At 39.9% G+C, this 25,670-nt stretch overlaps 2 protein-coding genes across 7 annotated transcripts in view; both read right to left on the reverse strand.

The window, feature by feature from the left end:
- Positions 1-1,233: 1,233 nt before the first annotated feature.
- fasn (fatty acid synthase) lies at positions 1,234-24,357 on the reverse strand. Its single transcript, XM_057033611.1, is given in 44 exon segments — positions 1,234-2,338; positions 2,601-2,852; positions 2,976-3,074; positions 3,171-3,382; positions 3,607-3,834; positions 4,106-4,297; positions 4,612-5,006; positions 5,110-5,201; positions 5,743-5,894; positions 6,501-6,696; positions 6,828-7,051; positions 7,206-7,328; positions 7,500-7,619; positions 7,733-7,911; positions 8,071-8,221; positions 8,311-8,514; positions 9,068-9,222; positions 9,325-9,440; positions 9,578-9,742; positions 10,270-10,671; positions 10,813-11,123; positions 11,523-11,726; positions 11,828-12,007; positions 12,163-12,348; positions 12,823-12,903; positions 12,996-13,187; positions 13,263-13,438; positions 13,544-13,659; positions 13,860-14,063; positions 14,228-14,362; positions 14,589-14,683; positions 15,946-16,135; positions 16,995-17,150; positions 17,152-17,182; positions 18,141-18,192; positions 18,195-18,603; positions 18,925-19,059; positions 19,148-19,263; positions 19,985-20,107; positions 20,510-20,710; positions 20,962-21,135; positions 21,443-21,595; positions 22,368-22,503; positions 24,075-24,357. Coding segments are annotated over 43 exon segments (7,542 nt in total). The 5' UTR covers positions 22,495-22,503; positions 24,075-24,357; the 3' UTR covers positions 1,234-2,200.
- A 400-nt stretch (positions 24,358-24,757) lies between these two features.
- The window catches only part of ccdc57 (coiled-coil domain containing 57), a 19,394-nt gene continuing 18,481 nt past the window's right edge, over positions 24,758-25,670 (reverse strand). For 3 of the 6 annotated variants that reach the window (XM_057033681.1, XM_057033647.1, XM_057033662.1), the window contains one exon: positions 24,758-25,374. In XM_057033681.1, the coding sequence (XP_056889661.1) occupies positions 25,175-25,374 (200 nt within the window). In that variant the 3' untranslated portion in view covers positions 24,758-25,174. The remainder of the gene's footprint in view (positions 25,375-25,670) is intronic. The other 3 variants (XM_057033654.1, XM_057033672.1, XR_008950691.1) reach the window with 3 other exon arrangements.

The following is a 25,670-nucleotide window of genomic DNA, read 5'->3' on the forward strand; positions in this document are numbered from 1 at the left end:
CATGCTCCTTCACCTCTGACCTCTCACATCCAAGAAACATTATCATTCACATGACTGCCAGTATATGAATTTAAATCAGCAGTCAGACAATGTCTACAATTCAACAGTGATTTAATCTCCTCAAACCCAGCAGTTTCAGAAATAAAGGTATATTTGTAAGCGGTTCATTAATTAAAGATATACACCTGTAAAAGGCTTCATCCATGCTTTACAAAGGAAGGATATCAAATACAATTCAATGCTATATTCTAGTTTGGGAGAGAAATTTACAGCAAGGGTATGATCAGCTGAATCTATCCAGATCAACAGTGTGTGTAAGAGAGACGGGTATCTTTGTGTTAGTAAGGTGAGTGTAATATGAGTGAGCCAAAAAGATGGACATGAGAATGAAGAGAAACTAGAAGGGGGCACTAGCTATCCATCTCACAGCCTGTGTCAGCAGCTTGAATCAACTCTGACAGAGACTTGTAGGTGTGCTGAGTGATGATGAGGTCAGGCTACATTTCCAGGATTTTCTCTTTCATCTTCTTGGAGTGGGTGTATAAGGATCTTTCCGATTTCAGTGAAAGCTGCTCATTGGCCACTAAGCTCACCATCATAGCGGTGATTGACTGACTGACCCTGATCACAGCCTCTTTTTTCTTTTTTTTAATAAACCAAGATTTTTACAAAGTTTCTGTGGCGAGGCAGATATTTTCAGTGCCCCAAGGCCATTAAATTATTATATTGCCCTGGCAACAGTACTCAATTGGCTATTTTGGTGCACTCCTGAGGTACTCTGACCAGCATCCCAGGGTAGAAACAATGAGTGTGGAAATTCACTGGTGAATGAATGTCAGTTGCTGTAAATGTAGTTTATATAACTCACATTGGATGCAGGCACACACTATATTTATAACAATATGTAAAAATATATTTTACATTTTTTTCCCCCTTAATCAGGGAGGGTCTCGCCCCAGCACCCCCGATGGGCCAGCCGCCACTGGTCAACCTGATAAAGGGGGCTGGTGAGTTTCAATCAAATGAAAGCATTTGGCTCATGTTGCAGAAGGTATGGGACAATAGGAAAATTCAATTAAATATTTTGGGAGGGGAAAAAGCACATTTCCAGATCCATCAAATTTAATTTTAGTCAGGCATTCATTCATCCACCCATCCAGCTATTGTGTGACAGTGTAAGGAGGAAAATAGAGATATTAAGGTAATATACTGACAAAGCCCAAAGAAGTTAAGTGATTACTCAGTAATTTTTATTAGTCAGTACATACTGAAAATAACACAAGAGGAAAAACAGTGACTACATGTGCACCCGGACTCTTCATAGACCTGATTAGAGGTCTCAGATGTCAGATTTTTCTGTTTGCAAATGTTACAAATCCTAACGGTGACAGCGATGTCAGTCTGGACACAGCAGAGTCCTGGAAGTCTTCTGGAGAACAGCAGCCCATAAAATTCATAATGACTTCGGCAACAGAAAAAGTTATCGGGCAGCCTTTCATTCCATGGGACATCACATTATTTTCCAGATGTCCTGTTAACTATGGCTGGTCAATGATTTAGACTCTTATCTAGAAAAAAACCCCAAGTGTTTCAAAGTTGTTGACAACAATGATAAAATACACAACAGGATTTAACACAAACTAAGTAGATTTCTTATAAGTGCTTAGAAATTACTCTTACACTTGTGTTAGAACATATTAATAACTGTGTAAGGGCTTATTCTCCTTTACTTGTTTAGATGAATTTAAGCCAATACTACACAGACTTTAAATGAACAAAATGTCAAAACTAATCTAAGAGTGAGTGAGTTGTAGTTTCTGAACCATTTGCCTCATATTTCTTACTTTTGTGTGATGGCATCTTTAATCAAATTAAAAGATAATTGTTTTAATTTCCAAATGTGTATTTCTCCAGTGTTATTTGTGTTGTTTTTGGGGGGGATTTTATAGCCAGACTGATTTTACTTGAGACTCCGCTAAACCTCATGGCAGAGAAGTGAAAATCAGTACCTTTGAAAAGGTGCAGTAAGTAGAAATAAGGTGCATTTAGGATACGACAATAGTACGGAATGTAAACATGTTTGACCAAAATTTTAAAAAATGTATTTTTTTTTCCTGCGAAAAAGAAAACAACAAAAACGTAGTGGAGGAGGAAACAGGTGGGAATGTGTGGAGGTGGAGGATATTTCAGGGTGAGGCCTCTAACTCTCCCTTAATGTGACTTGTGGTACAGTCAATGAGCTGTGGATGATATTGCTGATGGAGTCAGCTCCCTCTTCCTCCAGGAAGGTTCGGTGGTCTCCATCAACCACATGGACCTTGACCTCACCATTACATACCTAAACAATGAAACAAAAAAACAAACATTTTTTTCCCCTTTACATACTTATATTGTCAACGTATGTGCAGTCTCCTTTCTCTGGGAGGCATGGTTACTACCACAAATACCGCTGCCTACCCTGAAGGTTACACGACTCCCCATAGTTTTAACCATGAGCAAGTTCAAAAATCACTGTTATACAGTAGCTAATTCTTTAGAATCACTGGTGAAATTTCAGGCATTTTCTTATTGGAAAAATAACTGGTGGTATGAATACCTACCTCGCCCAGCTTGTAGTCAGCTCCCAGATTTTCTTCATATTGGCTGCTAGTTTTGGCCCTTATTAACATCACATTCCCGTGGTATTTGGTCGTGGGCACATAGCCATCAGCAGCCTTCAGTTTATAGTAAAAGGTGGTGGCTGCGAAGCGCAGTGAGTCCAAATTGATGTTCTTGTGAGCAGACGTGATTAGGTCCATGGCACTGTTGACTCGGGCCTCCAGGTTTGACAGGGGAAGAAGAGTGTCCACAATCTGCAGCAGAGTAATGATGCAAGTTGATTGACCTTGGACAGAGGGGGCTGCTTTGTAAGAACACACAGTATACTCTAGCTAAGAAATTACATCCTTTCATTCTGTTTAATAAGCTTGAGGTACCTTGTTGTACTCAATCCCAGTAAACTGCTGAATGAACGCACAGAGAGCTTCAGTTTCAGCCTCTGACTCTTTACCGGGAGTTAACTTGGCCCTGTATGTCTACAGAACAAAAATAAGTTATTTTGACACCTGTTTATTTGAAAAGATTTGAATTGACTTAAAATGACTTAAAGGTGTGTACACGTTTGGTCTAACCTGTGTGTACGCTGCCACAAATGAATGTGATCCATCGAGTAAAAACAGACATTCCACTGGTTTATTCTGTGACTGAAACTGAGAGCATATTTCAAATGCTACGCAGGCACCAAAGGAATAGCCAGCTATCCGATAAGGTCCATCTGGCTGAAACTGCCTGATACAACTGACATAGTAGGCTGCCATGGAAGGGATGGTGTCCAGAGGAGCAGCTGTTGAAGAATTAAAAAAAAAAAAGATGAATGAGGGTGGTAAATGTATATAAAGATCAGAAGAATCATTCACACTGTTGTACATAAGCTCAAACTGTTCAATCTCAGGAAGACTTATTTTTAAAAACATTTCCAAATTTATATTTTTCACTTTATACTAGGCCTCACAGTCATTTTGTGGCAATGATTAAGCTCAAATCAATGTGTTTCAGAACACAGACTACCTTTAGTACACTGCAAGCCGTAGCAGGGCACATTAAGTTTGTGAGCAAGTGTCTTGAATGCAGCAACAGAGCCTTCGATGGGATGAATGAGGAACAGAGGCTTCTCTTCACTCTCAACCTTGTTGAGTGGTATCACAGTGGGACTGTCAGGGCTGACTAACAGCTGGTTCAGATCAGAGTCCAACAAAGACTGAACTCCATTCTTCTTTGTAGACGCGTGCTGAGATTCTGCATGGAAACAAATAAAATCAAACTTCTAATTTTCTTTTTTCCCTTTTTACCTCAGTCAATGATGAGATTTTTTTTTCCCTAATCGCAGTGTTCCAATTTTTTAGCAAATTTACACAAAAACATGAACTGGCAAGTGTTACCTGGGATGAACATTTAATCACAATACTTTTGCCCTATAACAATTCGAATTTACTTGATTACTCTCTCACACTGATTTATAGCTGACAAACAGCAAAGGACACTTCATTTCATTTGTGTGTTGTAATACCACTTGCTCCTTCTGGCTTGCTGTTCACCATCTCTCGTAGCTTATTAATGGTAAGCTGACGGATTTCCCTCATGGCCATGACAATGTCATAGTCCCGCTCAAGAATCTGGCGAATCTCCACACCCATCAGTGAGTCCAGGCCCAGGTCAGCCAATGATGAATCAGCATTTAGGTTGTTCACATCCCGCACGCCTAAGAGTAAAGCACACGGTAGTTGTCATTTATTCAGATTCTATCTAATCCTTGAAAATTGTAATGTGTAAACATCATTGTTATCATTATTAGTAGTAGATGAATAGCTTTTAAAATAACTATGTGAAAAGACTGATGCCAACTGAAGATTACACAGAAGATTTAAAAATGATGCTGCATATTTTCCCATCAGTTAATTTTATACTCGAGTCACCATTGTAGTTAGTCAAATCATATTTAATCAACTGAATTTAATCATTTATCTGATGACATACATTAGTACATTAATTATTGGACAGGTTTAATGGTCTTACCCAAAATATGAGCTACTGCGTCCACCAAGTTTCTCTGGCTCCCAGCCTCACTCCTTACAACTACTCTTTCTGCCAGGACAAAGCTGGACATCACTGGGTGCTTTTGGCACAAGAAGTTATCCAAAACCTCCAGACAGGAAGTGATTCGTTGTGGCAGAGTGCCACCAATCACTGTGTCATTGCTTCCCATGGACTCCAAGACCACACCCACATCACCAATAGCACCCCACTGGATTGCTAGTGCAGGTAGGCCTTTATAGTGTCGCATTTCACACACCCGTTCCATTGTCGAGTTAGCATAACCATAATTACTCTGGCCAGCATTGCCACGGCCACAGCTGACTGAGGAGAAGGCCACAAAGTAGCTGAGGTCTGGACACAACTTCCTGGTTACTCTGTAGAGGGAAAAATACGTTTGTTAATGAAGGCCAAGAGAGCAGGTTACAATTTATTTTAATCACACATAAGAATGATGATAAAGATTAGGGCGAGTCTTACACATCTAGGTTCATCGTGCCTTCATATTTAGGTTTGTTCACGTCAATGAAAAGCTCAGGTGTGAGATTCTCCAACATTCCATCTTTCAGCACCTGAGAGCAATACAGAAACATAACTGATGATGCCAACAAAATAAGGGAGGAGAAATTAGGGTGATTACAAACTGGCAATGTTACTATGAAAACACCTGCACTTAACAGCAGCAAATCAATTTACCAATGAAAGGGTTAGGGAATCAACAACAGTACTTGGGATTTTAAAAAAAAAACAAAAAAAACAACCTTGGATACAGTGCTGAGGGTTACGATGGGTTCATATTTTATACAGAAGTGTTACGTAATAAGTCAGAATCCACTCGTTTACATCAGACACATATTTCTTTGAGCCGGTCGAAAACGATCTGCTCCTCAGCTGAAACACTGAAATCTTCAACAGTTTTGAGTCTTTATTTTTAGTAAATCTATCTCATTTATCTTCCTGTCTCTCTAGCGCTCTGTGTAGATACAACGCACATGAAGATGGCTGCATTTGTGCGGCTCTTTATTTCAAAAATTGTTGAAATATGAAAATGAGTTGTTTCCGTGTCCAGTGTGAACCCAGTATGATTGATGATGACACAGCCTGGACGTTTACCATGGCGAGGTGAAAGACACCACCAACTGGGCCAAGGGCGCTGGCCTCCATGATGAGGTTCTTTGTTCCCTCCAGTGTGCTGACGTCCCTTGTGGACACCAGTACTTCCACACCTTGACTCTGCCATTCTTTCACTCGTTTTGCTTGGTAACCTAAAAAGAAAAAAAGGCGATAATTTGGACCAGCTGTCACATCATTATCAACACAATTGTGTCACAAGGACTTTCCTACCAAAGCAACTACAACAGTAGGTTGTGGCTAACCATGTAACAATCACTCATAGCTATAAATCTGTGCTGTCAACATTAATGCTCTAGTGTGTAGGTGTCCCCACACATTAACACATTCATTAATGCCGTCGACTTCAACAGGTAACTTCAACACCAAAGGAAGTAAATGAAACAATAAAATTGCCGACAGCATGAGTGATCGTTGTAGCCGATCTCACCCACAGGATCACAGTGAGGTTGATAAATGCTTATCACCATTTCTAATGTCCATGCTTGCTTCATGTTTATTTAAATTAATTAATAATGAATAGAAGAAGGCACTGTGACTAGGGATCAGCCTATGAAAATTATAATCAATCTCAAATCAAATCAATCTTTATTTATATAGCGTCTTATACAATCAAAATTGTTTCAAGGCGCTTTCCAGAATCCCAGGGCCTAACCCCAGACAAGCAACAGTGGCAAGGAAAAACTCCTGCTGATGGCCGGCTGGGTGGAGCAGCACCCCTCACTAGCCACATGTCTTACCACTCCTGATCCCTGATCTGGAAGTCAGCACCAATTTACGAGCTCCTCGTTCTGTAAGCCACTGGGCAAGCTCCAGACCAAAGCCACCCAGTCCACCAGTAATGATATAGGTCTTTGATGGTGGACAAAAAGTACGGCGGATTGCTGGAAAAGACACAGGGGCCGAGGTCTGAGCTCCATTCTCCTCCTTGCACACCTGTATAAAGAAATACAAACAAAACACCATGTTCATGTTGTAATTGATTTTTTATGATTTATATATGTGTACATGAAATGGTCTTGATGTTCAGGTTGAGTCAGTGGGAAAATTATGTTAATTAAACTGACCTGCAGGACCACTTTCCCAATGTGCTTTCCCTGAGCCATATATCTGAAGGCTTCCTCCACTTGGGTTCTTTCAAACACTGTGGTTTTTAAAGGCTGCACTACACCTCCCATAATGCCTTCCTTGAGCAGCTGATAAACTTCTTTCCACTCATGGTTGTTTGCTTCAAAGAGCGCATCAAGCAGGATCCCATGAAATGCAACATTTTTCAGGAACAGAGCCATGCCTACACAAAGATGGCAACAAAGTCAGTCCAGCTGACTTGAGTATCTGCAAAACGGCCTGGTATGACTAGCTCATCCAAGAAGAATAGATAAATGTTTGTCCTGACAGGTTGGTAGAAATGAATTTTACTAGCCAGTAGTCGAAGAAATATTTACCAAGTGGGGAGTTGTTGGAAAGATCATATTTGCCGATCTCCAGGAACCGTCCATGTCTAGCAAGGCATCGGATGCTTGCCTGCAGCTTCTCCTCAGCCAGAGAGTTCAGCACCACATTCACACCTCAAAGCAAAATCAAGACAATATGAATATATATTTTAAAAAAACAGCTAAAAAAAACCCCAGTAAATGTTGATGTTAAAATGTTCACAATTGAAAAAAAATCTATGTTGTCATTAAGCAGAATTCATAAACATTTCGTAAAACAGACATGGTCTGTAACATCCTTCTGACCTTTGCCTTGTGTGTGCAGTAACACATGATGTTCAAATGTTGTGTCCCTGGAGTTCGCAATCGACTCTCCTAATAGCTGTGGAAATCTTTGCAGCAGGTAGGCCCGCTTCTCTGCCGAGCCTAAAAACACCACAAATGACAGCCTTCTAATTTAGAAAATACTACTACAAAGTCCCCCAAAACCTAAATTATAACAGAACTCATTTTTAGTGACCAGGATAGCTTTTACTGACCAACTGTGGTGAAGACTTTACACTGCATGCTGAGTGCTATGGCAATGGCAGCCTGTCCAACTCCTCCTGACCCAGAGTGAATAAGAACACTCTCTCCATGTCGGAGCCTGCCACGCACCACCAGAGAGTAATAGGCTGTGGCATAGACAACTGGCACTGAGGCTGCCTGCTCCAGTGTCCTGCACACAGAAATTAAAATAAAACATATGATGTAAGCATCATTAATATAATCATATGGGAGTATCATTATTTATGTAGTATGATATTACATTACTGTCATGAGTAGAACGACAGCGTATTCTTCTAAAACAAACTGTGTAAGTAAATATCGCACACACCAATCAGAGGGAACATCCCAGAGGAACCGTTTGTCAACGTCCACACTTGTAGCTAGACCCTTTGCAGGCAAGAGTCCCATTACACGTTTTCCCGTGGGGTCATGACCAGAAAACTCCATACCCAACATGCATTGTTGCAGTGCGAGGTCACCTATTACATATATGATCGAGAGATGTTAGAGGATAAGTATACTAGGAGCAACAGGAAGGCAGAGGATGATTGCAGTACCCACTCTGTACCTGGAATAGCATCCGGGGGCAATTTGCCTGTAGCCAACATTACATCCCTAAAGTTGAGCGAACTGAAGCTGACGCGACAAAGGACAACATTTGAGTCGCTGCTGGCAAAGTGTCGGAGTGGAGATGAAATCCAGCGCAGAGATGACAGATCTCCTCGAGTCAATACATTGACATAAGCATGCTCGGTCAACTCTTCATTGAGATCTGAAGAACACGAAACAAAACAGAAATTCTGAAACATTCCTGAGGGGAAAAAAATAATAGATTATTAACTGTTTTAGAACAGTTGGTTCCAACCAAGTAAATTGATTGGACAAGAGATATTCTATGAATGCTGATAGAGAGTAAAATAGTGCTGGGGCTTTTTACAGACAATATTACTCCACTGGACAGGTGTTCTAATAACAATTAATTAACTGCCATTTGCAGAACTAAGTAAATGACTTAATAAACCAACAATCATAATCTCTTCTCACTTATTACTGCCCACTACTAAATTGTACTTGTAGAACTTTTTTACAAAAGCTATATCACACTTGAGGCCATGCTGTCACAGCAAGAACTTTCTATTCACCTATGGGATTCTTGTTTCCCTCCCATGACTTGAACTTCAGAATATCAGGAGCATATTTTTTACATGTTTTATATATAACTATACAGAAAATGGATACCATGTAAATGCAACAGATTTTACTGTATAATAACAATAATAATAATAACAATAACAATAACAATAACAATAATAATAATATAGTACCATTAGTTAAAAGCTGGTGTCTGAACGCCCCCCAGTGGCCATCTCTGTGCACATTCATAACCAGATCTGCCTCAAGCACTGACTGCATGATCTTCTGACCCAGGTGGAGATTAGGGGCTTCTGAAGTCTCATTTAAATTGGACACGAACACACAGCTGGTGGCAGGAGGCAAATAGCAACAAAAATGCAACTTCAGCTTGATTGTCATTTAATTGTATTCATCAGTTGATTTTTAAAATGTTTCACTATATTCCTACCGTATTCGGTTTCCATCTGGCTCTTGCCGTAGACAGTTGACCATTCCCACAATGCCACAGTGAGCCTGAGTGGCCGTTAACCACAGCAGAGAGTCTGAAGACTCAGCCATCATCTCCTGCACCACAGAGCAATACGCAATCTAACAATCCACAGATTTGAATACGTGTCGTGTGTGTGTGAAATATATTTCATGTCCTTTCATGCTTGAAAACCAAAAAAGAAAACTGGACAAACACAGGATATGACACCTACCTTCAGTGTCTCAACCCATTTGTAGTCGCTGCTGTCCACAGAAAGGAAAAGAGGCTGTTTGGCCACCGAATGACAGCGGCAAAGAAAGAGGGCTGAGCCATAAAATGACTTTTTGACAGAAACCACATGCAAGGAGACCTCAGAGAACACCGTCTCCCACTCGGCCTGTTGAGACAGTAGTGATAAAATGTAAACAAATACACTTGAACGTGATTGTAATCTCTAAATTTTCTTTTTAGTTATATTCACTTATACTTCTAGTTGGGACATTCTACAGAAACAATGCTTTTGTTAAGAAAATATTTAGGGGAACAGAATGCAGTAATTAGCTTTTGAGCAAAAAAAGTCAAGGAGGTAGAATCGACAGAAAACTGAGTGATGTTTTGAAAATGAATGCATGACCCTAACCTTCCATAATTTTAAAATATCACATGTTCCTTCTGTTTTATGCCATTTTAGAGTTTTTACCAAGAAAGAAGACATTTTAAAAGATTAATTATTGATGATAAAAACTTATTAGGCATACTATATTTATTGTTTCTGGGTGCATTTTACAATACTGGGAAGATAAAGTATGAGCATGTGGAGTAGGCAACCTGTGTTTGTGGGTGTTAAAATTTTATTTTAAAGAAAGACAGACTACAGGTTACAAGTGAATTCGACTTCAAGAAATAAGTGATATGAGCACTGACCTGTGTGAGCAGACCCTGCTGATTTCTGCCTTTATTGGCACTGGAGAGGAAGTTAACAGTTTCCCCAATAGTCTCTCCTTTGAGCAAGGTGTGGAACAGCACAAACCCCCCTTGTCTTGCACCAGAGGCCAGATTCTTCATCAACACTGTAGGGTCAGTACTTAGAGGGCCCCAAGCATGGTTACACATCACCAAATCCACCCCTCCTGTTACACCTGCAGGAAGTGGGGTTGCCAGGGGGTCCCACTGAGCTGAATTAACAGCCAGTTCCTCCAGGATGGTCTGGTGGGGTGTTAAAAGATCCTTGCTGGTTGCTGTGGCTGTGTAATCCAATTGTAGCATGGGCTGGATGTTCAGGAGGGTTACAACATGAGAGAAGAGTTGGCCTTCACTGGCAAGAGCCTAGCAATGATGGGGGGGAGGTAGAAGATTATAATTTCTTTTCCAATCAAACAGAAAATTTGACTAATTTATCCATTCTCCGTCTAGATGTATTTGTCAGTCTTAAGCATTAGTCCTAACAAAACAAACTTTTAGACTGACCTCTATTATTTTAATTTTTCCTGGCGTGCTATTTTCCAGGCTGGTGTCCAGGCAGTGTCGGAGGGCTGGGCTCTCTAAAAGGCCATGCAGCAGACTGTCCTGCAGCAGACATGCTCTCTCCTTCTCTACCATCTGTTGCAGCTCAGATTGAAGATTTCCATTGAGCTCCAGACCACAAAGCAGAGACAGCAGACGCACTAGGCCAGGCTCCGTCGGTTCTGGGGGATCCATGTCTACCTCGCCTTGTAGCCCAGGAATGGACAGCTTTACCCCATGATGTGCCAGTTTGTTTTGTAATTTGGAGATTAATCCTGAGGAGGAAAAAAAAAAAAGGTATGAAATCAAATTACTCTTCTTGTGACCATCAAGTTGAACATAACTTCAAATTAGGGTGGTAAATCAGGCATTAAACCTATGCAAGTTTGAGTCGTCTTGTTATGCTTTAAACTGGTTCCATCAGGGATCACCACAGTAAACCGACTGTCTATCTTTTCTTGCATCAACTACTTGCATTACCTTTTTATTGCACCCATAAATCTCTTTGATCCTCTTCTAGGCTTTCTTAGTAACATTTGATTATCAAGCCTTAGAGACAACTGGATCACAAGATTGTGCAGAATTCCGACTGGACTCTTTGTTTAATTACTGCATTTTTTTCTACTGACATTAAACATTAGGTGAAACTAAAATGAACTGCAATGAGACCGTACCTCTGCAGACCCTTAGCTGGTCTGAAAGTTTTCCATTGCCCCTCAGGCACTGTGTTTCTACATAAGGAACAAAGGCAAACTCTTCCAAGGTGGGGGGACTCTGCAGCTGCTGGCGGCGAGGGGCCACAGTAGCATGCAAACCGCTTATTTGCACTCCTCCAGCAACAATGTTGTCAAGGCAGCGGTTTATGTAGACATCCATGGCTGAAAGAATAAGTCAACAATATAAAGTCAAAGATGTATATGACTGATTGTACAAAGGCATGTGCAGATAATGAGAATTTAAACATGAAAATCTCACACACCCTGTTTTTCATCAGTATACTTGCAGATCTTCTGTAGATGAACAACTGGATCAATACACACTGTGCGGATCCTCGTTGGCAAACGCAGACTGCGACCTGATAGACCAACCACAAGCATCTGCAGCATTGTGTCCAAAAATGTCACCCAGTTTCCGGTCCAGTGCAGTTTGCCTTTATCTCCTGGAGACAGTCCACAACAGAGTAGAGTGTAATCTTACTGTACCGGTAGTTTAATTACCACATTTTTCCTGCCTATCAATGGTGTACTTTTCATCACAAGAAGCAATGTAAATAACAAATAAAAATAAAATCTGCTTATGAACCCATAAATTTACCTGCATGGTTCGACTCCAAGATGCCTTGAAAGGTTTTCCCATAGTCATAACCTCTCAGCCTCAGCTCTTTGTAGATTTCACTTGCTGTAAGCTTCATTTTGGGGTTTTCACCATCGTGGGCAACTGGTTGATTTATCTGATGGTGGAATGAGCTCAGGTTTGTGTCCTCCAGAATATTAACCTTTCCTGAAATTCAGATTTTGGGGTCAACCTTACTGGAGTTATTCTTGAAAAAAATATTACATTAGCTTGCTTGCAATAAGGTTTATATACCACTGTTGAACACCATCACTAGAGTGAAAACCTGCCACTTTTGGTTTTTACATGCCACATTTGTATTCTGAAGTCAAGATAATAAAAACGCTAAAGCTAAAACAATAATTAATTAAATTAATATGTCAAAGTTAAAATAATTATAATGTAAGTAAATGACAATATTTTATAACTAACTGTTATTGAAGTTACAAAATTATACACACTGAATGCTTATGCATACAATGTTGATCACACTAAATATTGAATGTATGAATGTTCACTGTAAATATAATATTACACAAAAAAAAGTAATGTGTGATGAACTCAGCAAAGTTCAATGTTTGTTTACAGTTTGTTTAACAGAATCCGATGCAAAAAAATAAAAACAACAAAAAATAGACATACCACTGACAGCCAGGTTCCCATTCTCTGAAATCTCAAATGTGTTGGTGGCAAGCATCAGACGCACCTCCAATTGGAAAGAGCCTGAAATAGAGGTACAGATAAACAATAATAATCAATCAACATCAATCGAATAGTCACTGTTTTATGCTCATATCCTGCTGTTCTTCACTCACCAGTCTTTGGCAGGATGGTTGCCCTATGGATGGTGACATTTTCAAAAGTTACAGGGGTGGTTTCCATGACCACCCCCATATTTCTCACCAAGGTGCGCCAGGCCAGCACCAAGTAACCAGTTGCTGGATAGAGGACACGGCCATCTATGCAGTGTCCTATCAAGTAGTTATCTGACGATTCTGGGCTGGTGTCTGTAGTTAGGCAGTCAAAAACTTGAAATCTGTTTTTTCACAAGTTAAAAGTGACCCTTCAGGAATATTACTTACCAATATTATAAATGGTGGCAGAACCGGATCCTCCTGATGAAGTGGGAAAATCCTCCACCTTGGGAACATCCCAGGTCTGTGCATGGTCCCACTCTACCAAAGGGGATATAAGAGGGGTACCAACTGGCACAGGGTAGCTCACTGCTGGACCTAGTTTGTTACTATCCAGGTTGATTCTGAAAATAAGGAACAGAAGCTCCAATTAAAACCTATCAGCTCTCAACAACTGGACTAATGCAAAATGTAGTCATTAAACACACCACAGTAAAGAATCAACTGACCCATTCATGTAGATTTTGCCGATGTTTGACAGGAAAAACTCAAGGTTGTTTGAGTGGCCTCTCTTCATCAAGGGTAGACTACAGCATGTGTGCTTTAAGGTACGTTTCAGGATTGCCTGAGCAGAAATAATTTTGACACAAAATGTAAGATGTAAAATCACTAAAACTATGACATCACTGGAACTAACTTCATGTCTTGCATGCAATGTAGACAAGTAGAACTACAGATAATGCCCCTCCCACATAAAATAATTTTTAAAAAAAATACAACATTCAATTTTTTATTTATATAACAGTCCAAATAATATGCACGTACCTGCAGTAGCGCATGGGGCGCTATCTCCACCACTACAGCATTGTCAGGCACCAGGTTCAGACCATCGTGAAAGAGCACAGGGCTCACTAGATTATTGACATGGTATTCTGCTGAACTGTAGAGAGCCAGCGGAGAGTCCCATTCGGCCTGTGGGATGCTGGTGCTTACCCACCTTGAAGAACGCTGCTTCGGCTCCTTAATCACCTACACACAAAATGCACAGAACTCATAAATACATGCGTCAGAGTACACAAGAGAAATCTTGCGAACATTAAAAAAAATCTAAAGTGAATAAGGGAAAAAAAAACATTGTCACACTCGCTACCAGCTGGAGCATCACTGATGGGCCCAGTTTTAACCAACTTTACCTTTTTGAGAGCCTCCAGCAGGGCTGGAGCGATGGAGGCCATGTAGTAAGAATGGAAAGCAACACCAGCACTACGAACTTCCTTTGCAAACACTCCCTCCTCTTTCAGCTCCAACACAAATTTATGGATTGCTTCCTGTCAAAACACACATGTACGCACACATACAAGACAAAAAAAATCAATTGCTGTCAATTGAGTTTGTGACCCTTAATTGACTTTTGTTCTGTTACCATAGGAGTCAAAAACTTTGAACAGTCACCACTTTTCGGGGGGGAGGTTAGTATATAGAATATGTATAATAGAAGCCTGGATCAGATACAGTGAAAGAATTCACTGAACACATGACTAAATGATATCTGACCTGAGGACCAGAGATGGTGACTGTGTCTTCAGCATTGTGGCATGCAGGCACCACTCCCTGTGGACACTTTTCTAGACACTGCTCCCAGGTCATTCCTGAAAAAAGGACAAATATTAAGAATAAAAAAGCAAAAGCAACAATAGCAAAAATCTTGTTTCAATTCTTTTGAGTGTAAAATATTTCAGAGGTGATGAAACATAAGATGACCATCTGTCTCAACTTATCTTTTTAACCACTTTATCCCTTTCAGGGTCACGGGGAGGGTACACCCTGGGTCCACCCCTGGATTCATTACAGAGCCCTATATGAGCAATTGTGGGTTTGGTCCCTTGCTCAAGGGTACCTTGGCAGTGCTCTGAAGGTGTTCTGGCACCTTCCCTTACTACCAGAACACCTTCCATGTTTTGTCTGCACTGGTGCTCGAACCGAGAACCCTCTGCTTCTCAGGTCCCAACAGACTGAGCTTCCACCATTCTCTGTGTGTGGTCTTAGTGATATCAGGCCGTTAAACAAATCTTACAACTTATTTGTGCATGCTGAACTTGGCAACAATGCGATTATCTGGCAACCTGTTGCTGCAGAACAGAAGCAGCTTCTCAAGGAAAGTACGCATCATCACCTGCAACATGTGCTGCAGAGAATCAATCCACACAATGCCGCACGCTCTCACACAGTTCCAGGAAAGATATTTAAACGTGATCTATATTTATGCTCTTTATCCCTGGGAACAGTACATTCATGTCAGTCATGATAGAGCATCAGTGTCTTGCAAGACCTCTTACACAACTGTGATCTAGTACTTTAAAAAAATTAGCTAAGGTTTACAACCACAGTCTTGCTGGAGTCACAGCAGGTTATTTACAGCCCTAAATAAAGCTTAACCTCTATAGTCTTTCACATAAAGAGGGTTAGAATTAAAATGGAAAGGACAGGGCAATATAATTATCACAAGTCTATTAACAGCACAATCCTAAAGTGGAACGAACTTAAAACTCTACACTTTCATAGTCATCCATCAGTCTTCATTATCATAACAACTGACAGTTCCTGAACATACAAGTAGTTTTTTCTTAAGTCCCTGTTAAATTGACATAAGTCTGTTTATGTGCGCAATAAGTTGGAAAATAATTTAGACTTTTTATAGGAGCCTAAAATCAGTTTTATTTTGATCATTATACATGATCATTATACATATTTTGATACGGTATACACAATAACACATAGACATAATGCCTCTGAACTGATGACTGACTTAACCTATTAAAATGTAATGGTATGCACAATAATTTATTTTTTTCCTCATAGCTTAAGACAGCAGGAACAAATCAAAGTAAAAGTTAAATGATTTGTCCCTTACCGATTGCAGCCATGCCTCCCAGAGGAAGGCTGGCCTCTTTGATGCACCGTCCTCTCCAGTAGGCGGCGAGGATGGCTTCAGTGTGGCTGAGAGAGCCATCAGCGTAGCCACAGGCCAGCTCCCCCACTGAGTGTCCGATAATACCATCAGGCTGCAGACCGAGCTTTGTGAGCAAGTCGATCTGAGCAATCTATAATATAATGAAGCACATATAGTACATGCAGACATTTTAGTATTAAGAAAAACAAGCAAATCCAAAATCCCTGAAATACTGTGTGTGAATGTAGCAGCCTTTCTCAACTTCTTTATAGATATCACACACACTATACCTTCTTTGTTATAGAGAATTAACCAGCATTCTCCTGGGTCTGTCTTGAAGGCATATGCAATGCCTTCATGTCACACGCATCTCCATGTTTACTGACAAACAGATCTGGACAATTAGTCATTCTTTGATAGGGTTTTATCCCTGGGACCTGGAATCTATAAGTTTAATTTGGCTAACATTGAACTCTTTGTTGTTGAATTACTCTTACTTGAATTTGTGATATCACTGCAGTGGCAGGATTCTGTATGGCTTGACAAGCTCAAAAAAATAAAATAAAATAAAAAAGATAACATGCCACCAGAAAAAAAAAAAATTGTAGGCATGTGCTGCAGTATTCCTCACTAATTCCTTTCCAAAGAAACCCGACTATGGGTCAACAATAACACAGTTGCTGACTTGTTGCTATACTAAAGTTTCATAATTAAACTGGTGCACTGATTGTCATTGGTTCAGTTCTATCAAGTTTTTTACTCATTTATGTTGTTTAAATAATTTTAGCTATTTATTAATGTATAGTCTATATTGACTAATTGCATATTGGATTTGTTTACTGATGCTGCCTTTGTCAGTGTAGACTTCTAAAGTATATTGCATTTACTTTGGTGGTGAACGGTTCATTGTGATTGCTATGGTGGATGAAATAGATGGATAAATATGTTAAAAAAATTAAACAGTCCTACTTTGTCCAACAATGATCAAATGAACATCACATCTACTGTACCTGTATGGCAGCGAGGCCAACAAAGGCATGAACCGTGTCCTCAAATGTAGTATCATTAGCCTCCATTAGCAGCCGAGATACCACCAGACCAGTGTCCTTGAGCGCTTCATCAGACCGAAAGATGGACTTTCTGAAGTCTGGTAGCTGCATGAGACTGCAGCCCATTCCTGCCCACTGTGTTCCCATACCTTTTACATAAGAAGAGCAAAGATTCCTGAAAAAAGCTGAACTATGAAACAGTCTACAGCTGTGCTTTATTCATAAATAAAAATAAAATGCAAACTACTTTTCAAATATATTAAAAATCTTACTTTTGTAAATACCATCAATAAAAATTTTGAATTACAATATAGTATTGTATTTGATCCTTGAATTTTAAAATACATTTTAATTCGAACTGAATTCCAACTTCCAAGTTTTTCCACTGCCAAATAGGCCTAACATCAGCATTTGATATAATAAAATCATCTCTAATTCTTGAGTCACAATAGTTCTACTGCACTGGAGGAATTACTTAAATATAGATCTAATGTGGTTGACTATTTCTTTGGTAAACATCTTCATATTGCATTTTCAATAATTAAATTATTTGCTGATCAACAAGAGAATTATTTTTTATATTTTTAAATTTCCTTTTAATGTAGTTTGTTTTGGCATTTATCCATCACCCCTCCTCCACTTTGTTAAGGAATCGCAGTGCTACTAATACCTAAAATCCCGAGGTAAGTGCACAGCTTGCAGTCTCAATAGTTCAGCAACAGGCAATTCAATACCAAAGTTGGTCACATACACATATCTCAGCAGGCAAATCTGTACAAACCTTAGTTTGTACTAAAGTTTGACTAGAAGCATTCTGAGCTTTGAAACCAACAAATTATCTGCACAAAAGGAATGTAATGTAAACGCTGACTCTAGCCACATCAGCTGCTCCTGCAAAACTAAGGCTTTCAAAGTCATGACCAGATTGATCTATATTAATGATTAACATTACTGTCCTGATTATTTTCATCTATAAAAATGTGCCATCCTTCCTGTAGGTTTTTACACAAATGGGATGATATAGACCTCTGTTGATAACAAAGAAAACCATGCAGACACAAACAGAAAGATAAAGTAATTCTTGAAAAGGCCCATTTGCTCACTTACCTGAACAGACGTACCAGAGTGGCCTGCCAGTTGCCTGCAGCTGCTGCACCTCCAGCATGTCACTTTGTGACCCAATAAGGGTGTAGCCTCTGTAAGGCATGTTGGCAGTGGAAATTCCTGACACATCATTTAGCAAAGACAGAAAATTGTCATCGGAACCACATTCCTTTCCCTTTTGGAGCATTGACTTTACTCCAGTCTCTGTGCGGCCACATGCCTGAAGCACCCTAGGAAGTTCTCTGGGCCCTGTATTTGTATCGGCTGCTTTCCTGGGTGGGCGCAGGATCACATGGACGTTAGAACCTCCGAATCCAAAGGAGTTTACACCTACAATACCACCGCGGACAGGAATAGGTTTGTCGACAACTTGAACTCGACCATCGGTAAGGGCTGGTATGTCAGGGTTTGGACTACTGAAGTGCAGGTTGGGAGCCCAGACTCCTCTCTCCAAAGAAAGCAACACCTGTGTGAAGCAGAATCCAGGTTTCAAAAGTTAAAATCAAATAGAAGCCATCTCTTTTCATTGATGTACAATCAGGAAATGGCCAAATGCAAACTTTATCAGAAAAATTTATCGATCAGTTCTCTCATCTCTGAGACTGAGGGGAGTTTAAACATCCTGGAATTAAACATTTTTTATTTTTTATTTTTTTACAGTACCGGTATTTGTCAAAAAAAAAAAAGCAATCTGAAACTACCAGTAAAAATGACAATTCAGAATAAATAAGATAAGCAAATATAGCCTGTGGCTCAGAAGTTTTCAGGGCAGAGAGACAATGCTCACCTTTGCCATGGCAGCGAGACCTGAAGCTGGTTCTGGATGACCCATATTAGACTTTGTGGAACCCATGAGCAGAGGATCTCGTTTGGATTGGCAGAACACACTAACAATGCCATTTACTTCCTGTGGGTCTCCAACCTACACGCAGAGAGACAACATGAATATTCAGAAGTATTTCTTTGCGATTTTTGGTCTCGTCTGGACAGAACCAAGATTATAGCCCGACCTTTGTTCCAGTTCCGTGGGCTTCTATATATTCCACCTCCTCAGGAGATATGTTTGCTTCCTGATAGAGGGAACGAACCAACCTCTGCTGCATTTTCCCTGAAGGAAAAGTTACACCTGTAGGATGAAGAGCATTTTGTGAGTACGGATACTACGGATGTGGTTACAGCATTCATTTAAATACAAGCCCCCTTTTCACCACAGAAACTTTTATCTTTTGAGATTTTGGAAAAACTCGCTGAAATGACCTGGTGAGCGACTTTATAGATTCCCAAGAATTCGCGGGCTATGGTTATGTGCTGAGGAACACGCCATACTTCCACTCACCCACCATGTTTAAGCCAGTGTGGGAATGGATTAAATTCTACAAGCTTCACTTCATTTGGAAAATGGAGCAAACAAAGCGAAACTACGAGTAGTGGACAGTCTGTGACGTGCAGGCTCTCGTGGGTGTACTTGCTGAGTGAATCAAACACTGACACACTGACAAGCTGATTTAATTTTTATACCCAGGTAGCTAGGAAATCTGGAAAAGGGCCAATGTAGAAGCATTGTATATACAGTAGTTACTAAATAATCCTTTTCAATCTTAATTTTACCGGCTGCTTCTACAAAACAAATGTCCTCATAAAAAAAAAAAAAAAAATCTATTTAAATAAATGACGTTGAGAAACATGAGTTCATGTCCAGCCTCATTTATCTTTCTGTATTCTGAAGCAAACAATTAGCCAAATATCACAGAAAATGCTTTGATTGCATGTAGGAAAATGAAAACGTTTCATTCAATATAATACAGAATTCTAGATGATGGATTACAGTCATTCTGTGGTGCACGTACCCTGCTCCTTATATCCATCTGTGTTGTTGCCAGCATTGAGTACTGTTGCATAGACCCTTTTAGCAACTGACTTTTTGGTTAGCAAAACAGCAACGGCAGCCTCTGAGCGGCAGTATCCATTTCCTGAGCAAAGGAAAGATCGTGCGCGCACACACACACACACACACACACACACACACACACCACACACACACACACACACACACCACACACACACACACACACACACACACACACACACACACACACACACACAAGTTTAAAATTAAAATTATAAAGGAATAATGTGTTAGAACTTTTTTATTTAAGTAGACATACAGAAAATGATGGCACTCTCAGCACCACTGTGTTGCAAAGCCTCTGCTAAACTGCTACAGCGTTTTCTTGTGGTTTAGATAAGCTTTATTGGTCCCAGAGGGAGAAATTTACTAATGTTGCAGCAGCAATGAAACACCAGTAGAAAAGTAGCAATAAATATGCACATATAATACAGACAAATATAAAAATAAGATAATGTTGGATTACCTGATGAGTCAAAGGACTGGCAGGTTCCTTCAGGACTCAGCATACCCAATTTCATGAACTGCACAGATGTGTTTGGCTTCAGCAGCAGGTTAACTCCACCCACTAGTGCAGCGTCACATTGGCCATGACGAATGGCATGAAAGGCATTTTCAAGAGCAAGCAAACTGGAGGAGCAAGCAGTGTCGATGGAAGTACTGGGACCTGGAGGAATAGCGGAGAGAGGAGGAAAGAGTTAAAGCTCAGAAACAGGTCTGCAGAATGGATTCAAGACATTCCTCCAATGTGCTGATCTATAGCACTATAGCACTGAACTCTATATGATAATTTACTTATACAGTTGATCTTTGAATTGAAGACTATTATCTACTTTTCATATTTTTCCATTCCTGATTATAAGAGAAGGCAGATTTTACATTCAACTTTGGTTCAAATTCAAAATAACCAAACCATACCAGTGAAGTCAAAGAAGTAGGAGAGTCTGTTGGCCAGCATGGCATGTTGGCAACCTGTCATACTGTAGCCCAGCAGTTCTTCTGGATCTCTGCTGAAGGCCTCAGCAGCTTCTGATCCACTCACCCCGATGTAGACACCCGTCTTACTGCCACGCATTGCAGCTGGATTCAGCCCTAAATCCCAACACATTGTCAGTTTTAAATAAATGCATTTAGGATTTTATCTGGTCTCTTGTATGTTTTCAAAAACCAAACCTCACAAAAATTATTGCAAATAATTTAAAAGAATGCAAAATGCACAATCCCATTCACTGTTGACCTACTGCTGAATCACACAGAAAAAGAATCTATGACTGAAAATATTTGCATATGTAAATGGTGTTTGTGTGTTTTACGGCCCATCGTTGTCATGGCTTCACAAGTTCTGCATTTCTGGCCAATTTCACTCTACCCAATAACTATTGTTCATTTAGTTCTTCACCTCCATCAATAATGGCTTCATAGGCGACCTCCATCATGAGGCGTAATTGAGGGTCCATAGTGTTGGCCTGTTTGGAGTGAACGCCAAAGAAAGCTGCATCAAAGTGGCTTATGTCCTTCAGTTTACCGTTCCTCTTTGGGAGGCCATACAGACCTGGAGAAAAGAGAAGATGATGAGGCTTTCCACACAGAAAACGGTTTGTGCGCAAACATCAAGTTAGGGGAACTTTTTTAACAGATTGAGGCTGCAAGTCTAATGAAAGGCAAAATGGCGACATGAAAAAACAATCATATCTATCTCTCTAGATAGAGAGATAGATAGATAGATAGATAGACAGACAGACAGACAGACAGACAGACAGACAGACAGACAGACAGACAGACAGACAGACAGACAGATAGACAGATACTTAGGTTACTTAAACATTAACTGTACAAATACAAGTAATCTCCTCTATGTGATCACAACACATTTAAAATGATATAGAAAATGACCACTCTTACATTTAAAAAAAAAATATTATACACCTTTTCAGTCTAAATGAATACAATATCATAATAGAATGTGCAGTCTTTTCCAGTATTACGCAGCTTACAGAGACATAATTGCTATATTGAAGACCAAACGATAAAGGCTCTGAAATGGAAGAACGCAGATATACTCCACTTTATCTGTAGTTTTATCTATCAGAGGCATTTTTAAACACACTATTCTCAAAACTGTAAGGCTCATTAGAGTAAATGTGAAGAAAACATGAAATGACTATTAGGAAATATGAGTAGTGTGAACATGTGTTTTGTTATTATGTGTTCACCGTTACCAGTGTACATTAGCTCTCTGAACTGAGTTTTAGATATGTTACTGTAGGTGAAAAGATGAGGCTGGGATTGTGATTTTAGTGTCACATCTGACAAAGAGATTTTACCTGGTTTCCACCTGCGGTCATCCTCTGTCACCATGTCTACACCATTGATCAGGTTTTCCCAGAATTCCTCAAGGTTGTTAGACTCAGGCAAACGGCCTGATATTCCTGCTATGACCACTTCATCCATTTTAAAGTTCTGTCAACAGATGAGAAACACATGTTAACATTACAATACATTTAGAGGAGTATATAATTGACGTGTGTTCCTGGGTTTCTACTTTATAAACGGTTACTTTAAAACCATAGTGAGATAAATGTTCCATTTAAATAAGATTAACATTTACGTCAATGATTCGAAAGAAAATCTGACAACCTTGGAAAAAAAAGACTCCATAGTTTCGAGAAAAAAAAGGCTTTCACAAATGAAACCAAGATAAATGTGCATCAGAATGAGTCCAGATGACATAATTTTGTTAAGGAGATGTGTAGCTGATTTTTATTGACATGAGACTGCCGAAAGAAAGGAAAATAATTTCTGCATTGCATAGATCTATACTGTCTGCTCACACTCAGCCAGACACTTCACAGCACAGCGGGTTAATGAACACACTGCTAAACTGATTTAAGCATAATGAAGACGAATAAAGGGAAGAATCTTGGTGATGTTCCTAGGCTACAGGGTCTAAACAATCATTGATTGCAAAGGATTTTCTTTGAAAAATATATGATTAGATTTACAATTATTTTAGCTGTCAAATATCCTGAATACAATGGCTTTACAATGAAATGGGAAATATGGGTGCAATGGCTTTGTGAAACATCAATAAACTGAAAATTTAAACTTTGTGATGGATTTACTTCAAATCCCTGATGTATAAAGAAGCAAAATGATTGACAAAAGTGTCTTAGTGTCAAAAAACACATGTGCATGATCTTTAGTTTGCAATATAAGAATGTCAAGTAGGCAGATATTTGCAATGATTTTAGTTGATAAACATTAAATTAAATCACAGCTGATAATTGTAGCATGTCTACATGAAAATGTGTCAAGTGTGAGGAGAGCAAGAGCCACAGAAATGTCAAAAATGCAAGCATGAGCAAACATGTCAACAGGACACTTAAATCCAGGAAAGACAACACAATTTCCTTCTCTTCACTTGAAATCTAGCAGCTTTAAACGCTTCACACTAAAAAGTCAGCCAGTAGCTTTTGGTCACCATTTGATAATATTTTCACTTTTGGGGCAGTTTTATTACTGGTTTCGCCGCAATCCCAGGTAGACAATTTGTCCTATCTGGAAATGTCAGAAATCTTTGGGAACAAACCTAAAGGTAGGGCAGCTGGTTTTGGGAAGGCCTTGAAATATTTTTAAAAATAAGTCAATAAATCTAGATACGTTACATACTTCAATATACCGCACAGCATCATAACCGATTACGTCTTATCGTCGTCATCATCACTCTCGCTAAGAGATTAATGGATCATTTCACTCATTCCAAGTATTCTCAACGTTATCTAGTGCAAATACCGAGCCAATTACTTTAAGAAGTTTTGTATCTTACGCAGTTTTCCGTTCTTAGGCGAGGCCACTTTTTAACCATAACTGACGCAGTCATGAATTCCGTGTAGAATTTAATCGAGCTGATGTCTAGCGAGAGCAAGTAGGTGATGAGAAACTGTTCATTTGAATAAATCCCGACTGTCCCAATTTAATATCACACGTTACGCTCATGTCAACATTTTAAAACGGTAAAATCGTAAACTTACTTCGACGGGCAGATCGCTCTAGACAAAAATGTTGCTTTGTTCTGTCTCACAGTTCGGTTCGCGATGGAGCTGCGATGTTCGGGGAAGGTAACACTTCCTATCTCCTTTCTTCCATTTAAATGTGTCACCCTGTAGCCTGGCCACGCCACATGGGCTGACGGTTTGGCTCGAATCTCCAGTCCAATGAGAGCAGAGAGGTGCTGTAGGACGCAGCAGCCTCAACGCCCCCGTGAGAGCGAACAGACGCGGGGTTACTGCAGTTCACGAATACACACTGCGCTTTATACATGTGCCATTATTTCCCAGCATCAATCCAAATTGCTAATCATAAAGTGGTAAAATCGGTAAAATTATTGTTTTAATTGTTTCCCCATTGGGCACACGGTGATTCACCCAAGATTCATTGTGACACCCAAGATTCATTGTGGTGGGTTTTAATGTTTTAAGACGTTCAGAAACGTCAAGCTTGTGGTCGCGCAGAAAAGAGTGAATTTGGAAAGACAGAAGTGCGTGTTTGGATGTCATTATCTGCTTACTGAATAGAACTGGTCCAAATGTGTCCGAACATTCAGTAACGGCTGCCTCATAGGTGTGTGCGCGCGTTATCTGAATCAGTGTGTGGGTTCCTAGTTTTAAGGTTGCGGTAGACTGCGGCGTGCTGAAAAAACGAAGAAACACACGCATCAGCGCACATGACTGCTTTATTCTCTCTTCATGACGTATGAAGTAGCCAATCAGGAGGTCGGATTGTGTGGCTTCGTCCAATGAGAGGAGAGGTGTGTGCTGCTGGGAGATAGGGTGATTAAAAGGCGGGACAACTGTTGTGACGTCACCCGGGAGGCTCGTCTGGCTGCTCGAGGTTATTGAAGTTCATCGTCATGCGACGAAGAGACATCTTGACCTACTGTAGCGGAGCAGATAGACATCACTGCCATCCTGATCAATGTGCATGAAGACACAGCAAATATTTGCACCTATCAAATATAACTTTATGTTCGCAGCAATACTCATAAAATAAATGCATTACGTTTATTTCACTGTACAAACTGTCCTGTATGTAACAGTAGTTGCATGAATGTAATATTAGATACTAAACTGTGTCAGTCTTTAATATTATAATTTCTAATCTTGCATGTGGGTTTGAGTGTCCTGGTGGTCTTTTTTGTTGTTGTAAAAAGATTCCTCCTCTGTTGGAGCTTGTCTGGAGGCTGACAGTGGACAGGAGCAGAGATTCCACGCACCATCATCTGGTCAGCAGCAGCACCAGACTCAGTTGTATCCGTTCTCTTCAGCTCACCTTCTAAATGCAGATAGTTAATGTTAATAGTGGCTACAAATGCAAATGTTTGTCAAAAAAAGTTGTATGACTGATATTACTTTTTCTCCCTCTGGTGTGAAACAACAAGGTCATATTAACCTACAGAATTTCTGACTGAAAAACTGACACAGCCAAGCAACATATATACTGTATATACACCTTAATTTCCGGACTATAGAGCGCACCTGATTATAAGCCGCATAATCTAATTTTAGAAGGAAAATCAATTTTGTACTTATACAAGCCACACCGGATTTTAAGCCGCAGGTATCTCACGT

The sequence above is a fragment of the Takifugu flavidus genome, chromosome 1 (assembly GCF_003711565.1).
Source record: "Takifugu flavidus isolate HTHZ2018 chromosome 1, ASM371156v2, whole genome shotgun sequence".
NCBI lineage: Eukaryota > Metazoa > Chordata > Actinopteri > Tetraodontiformes > Tetraodontidae > Takifugu > Takifugu flavidus.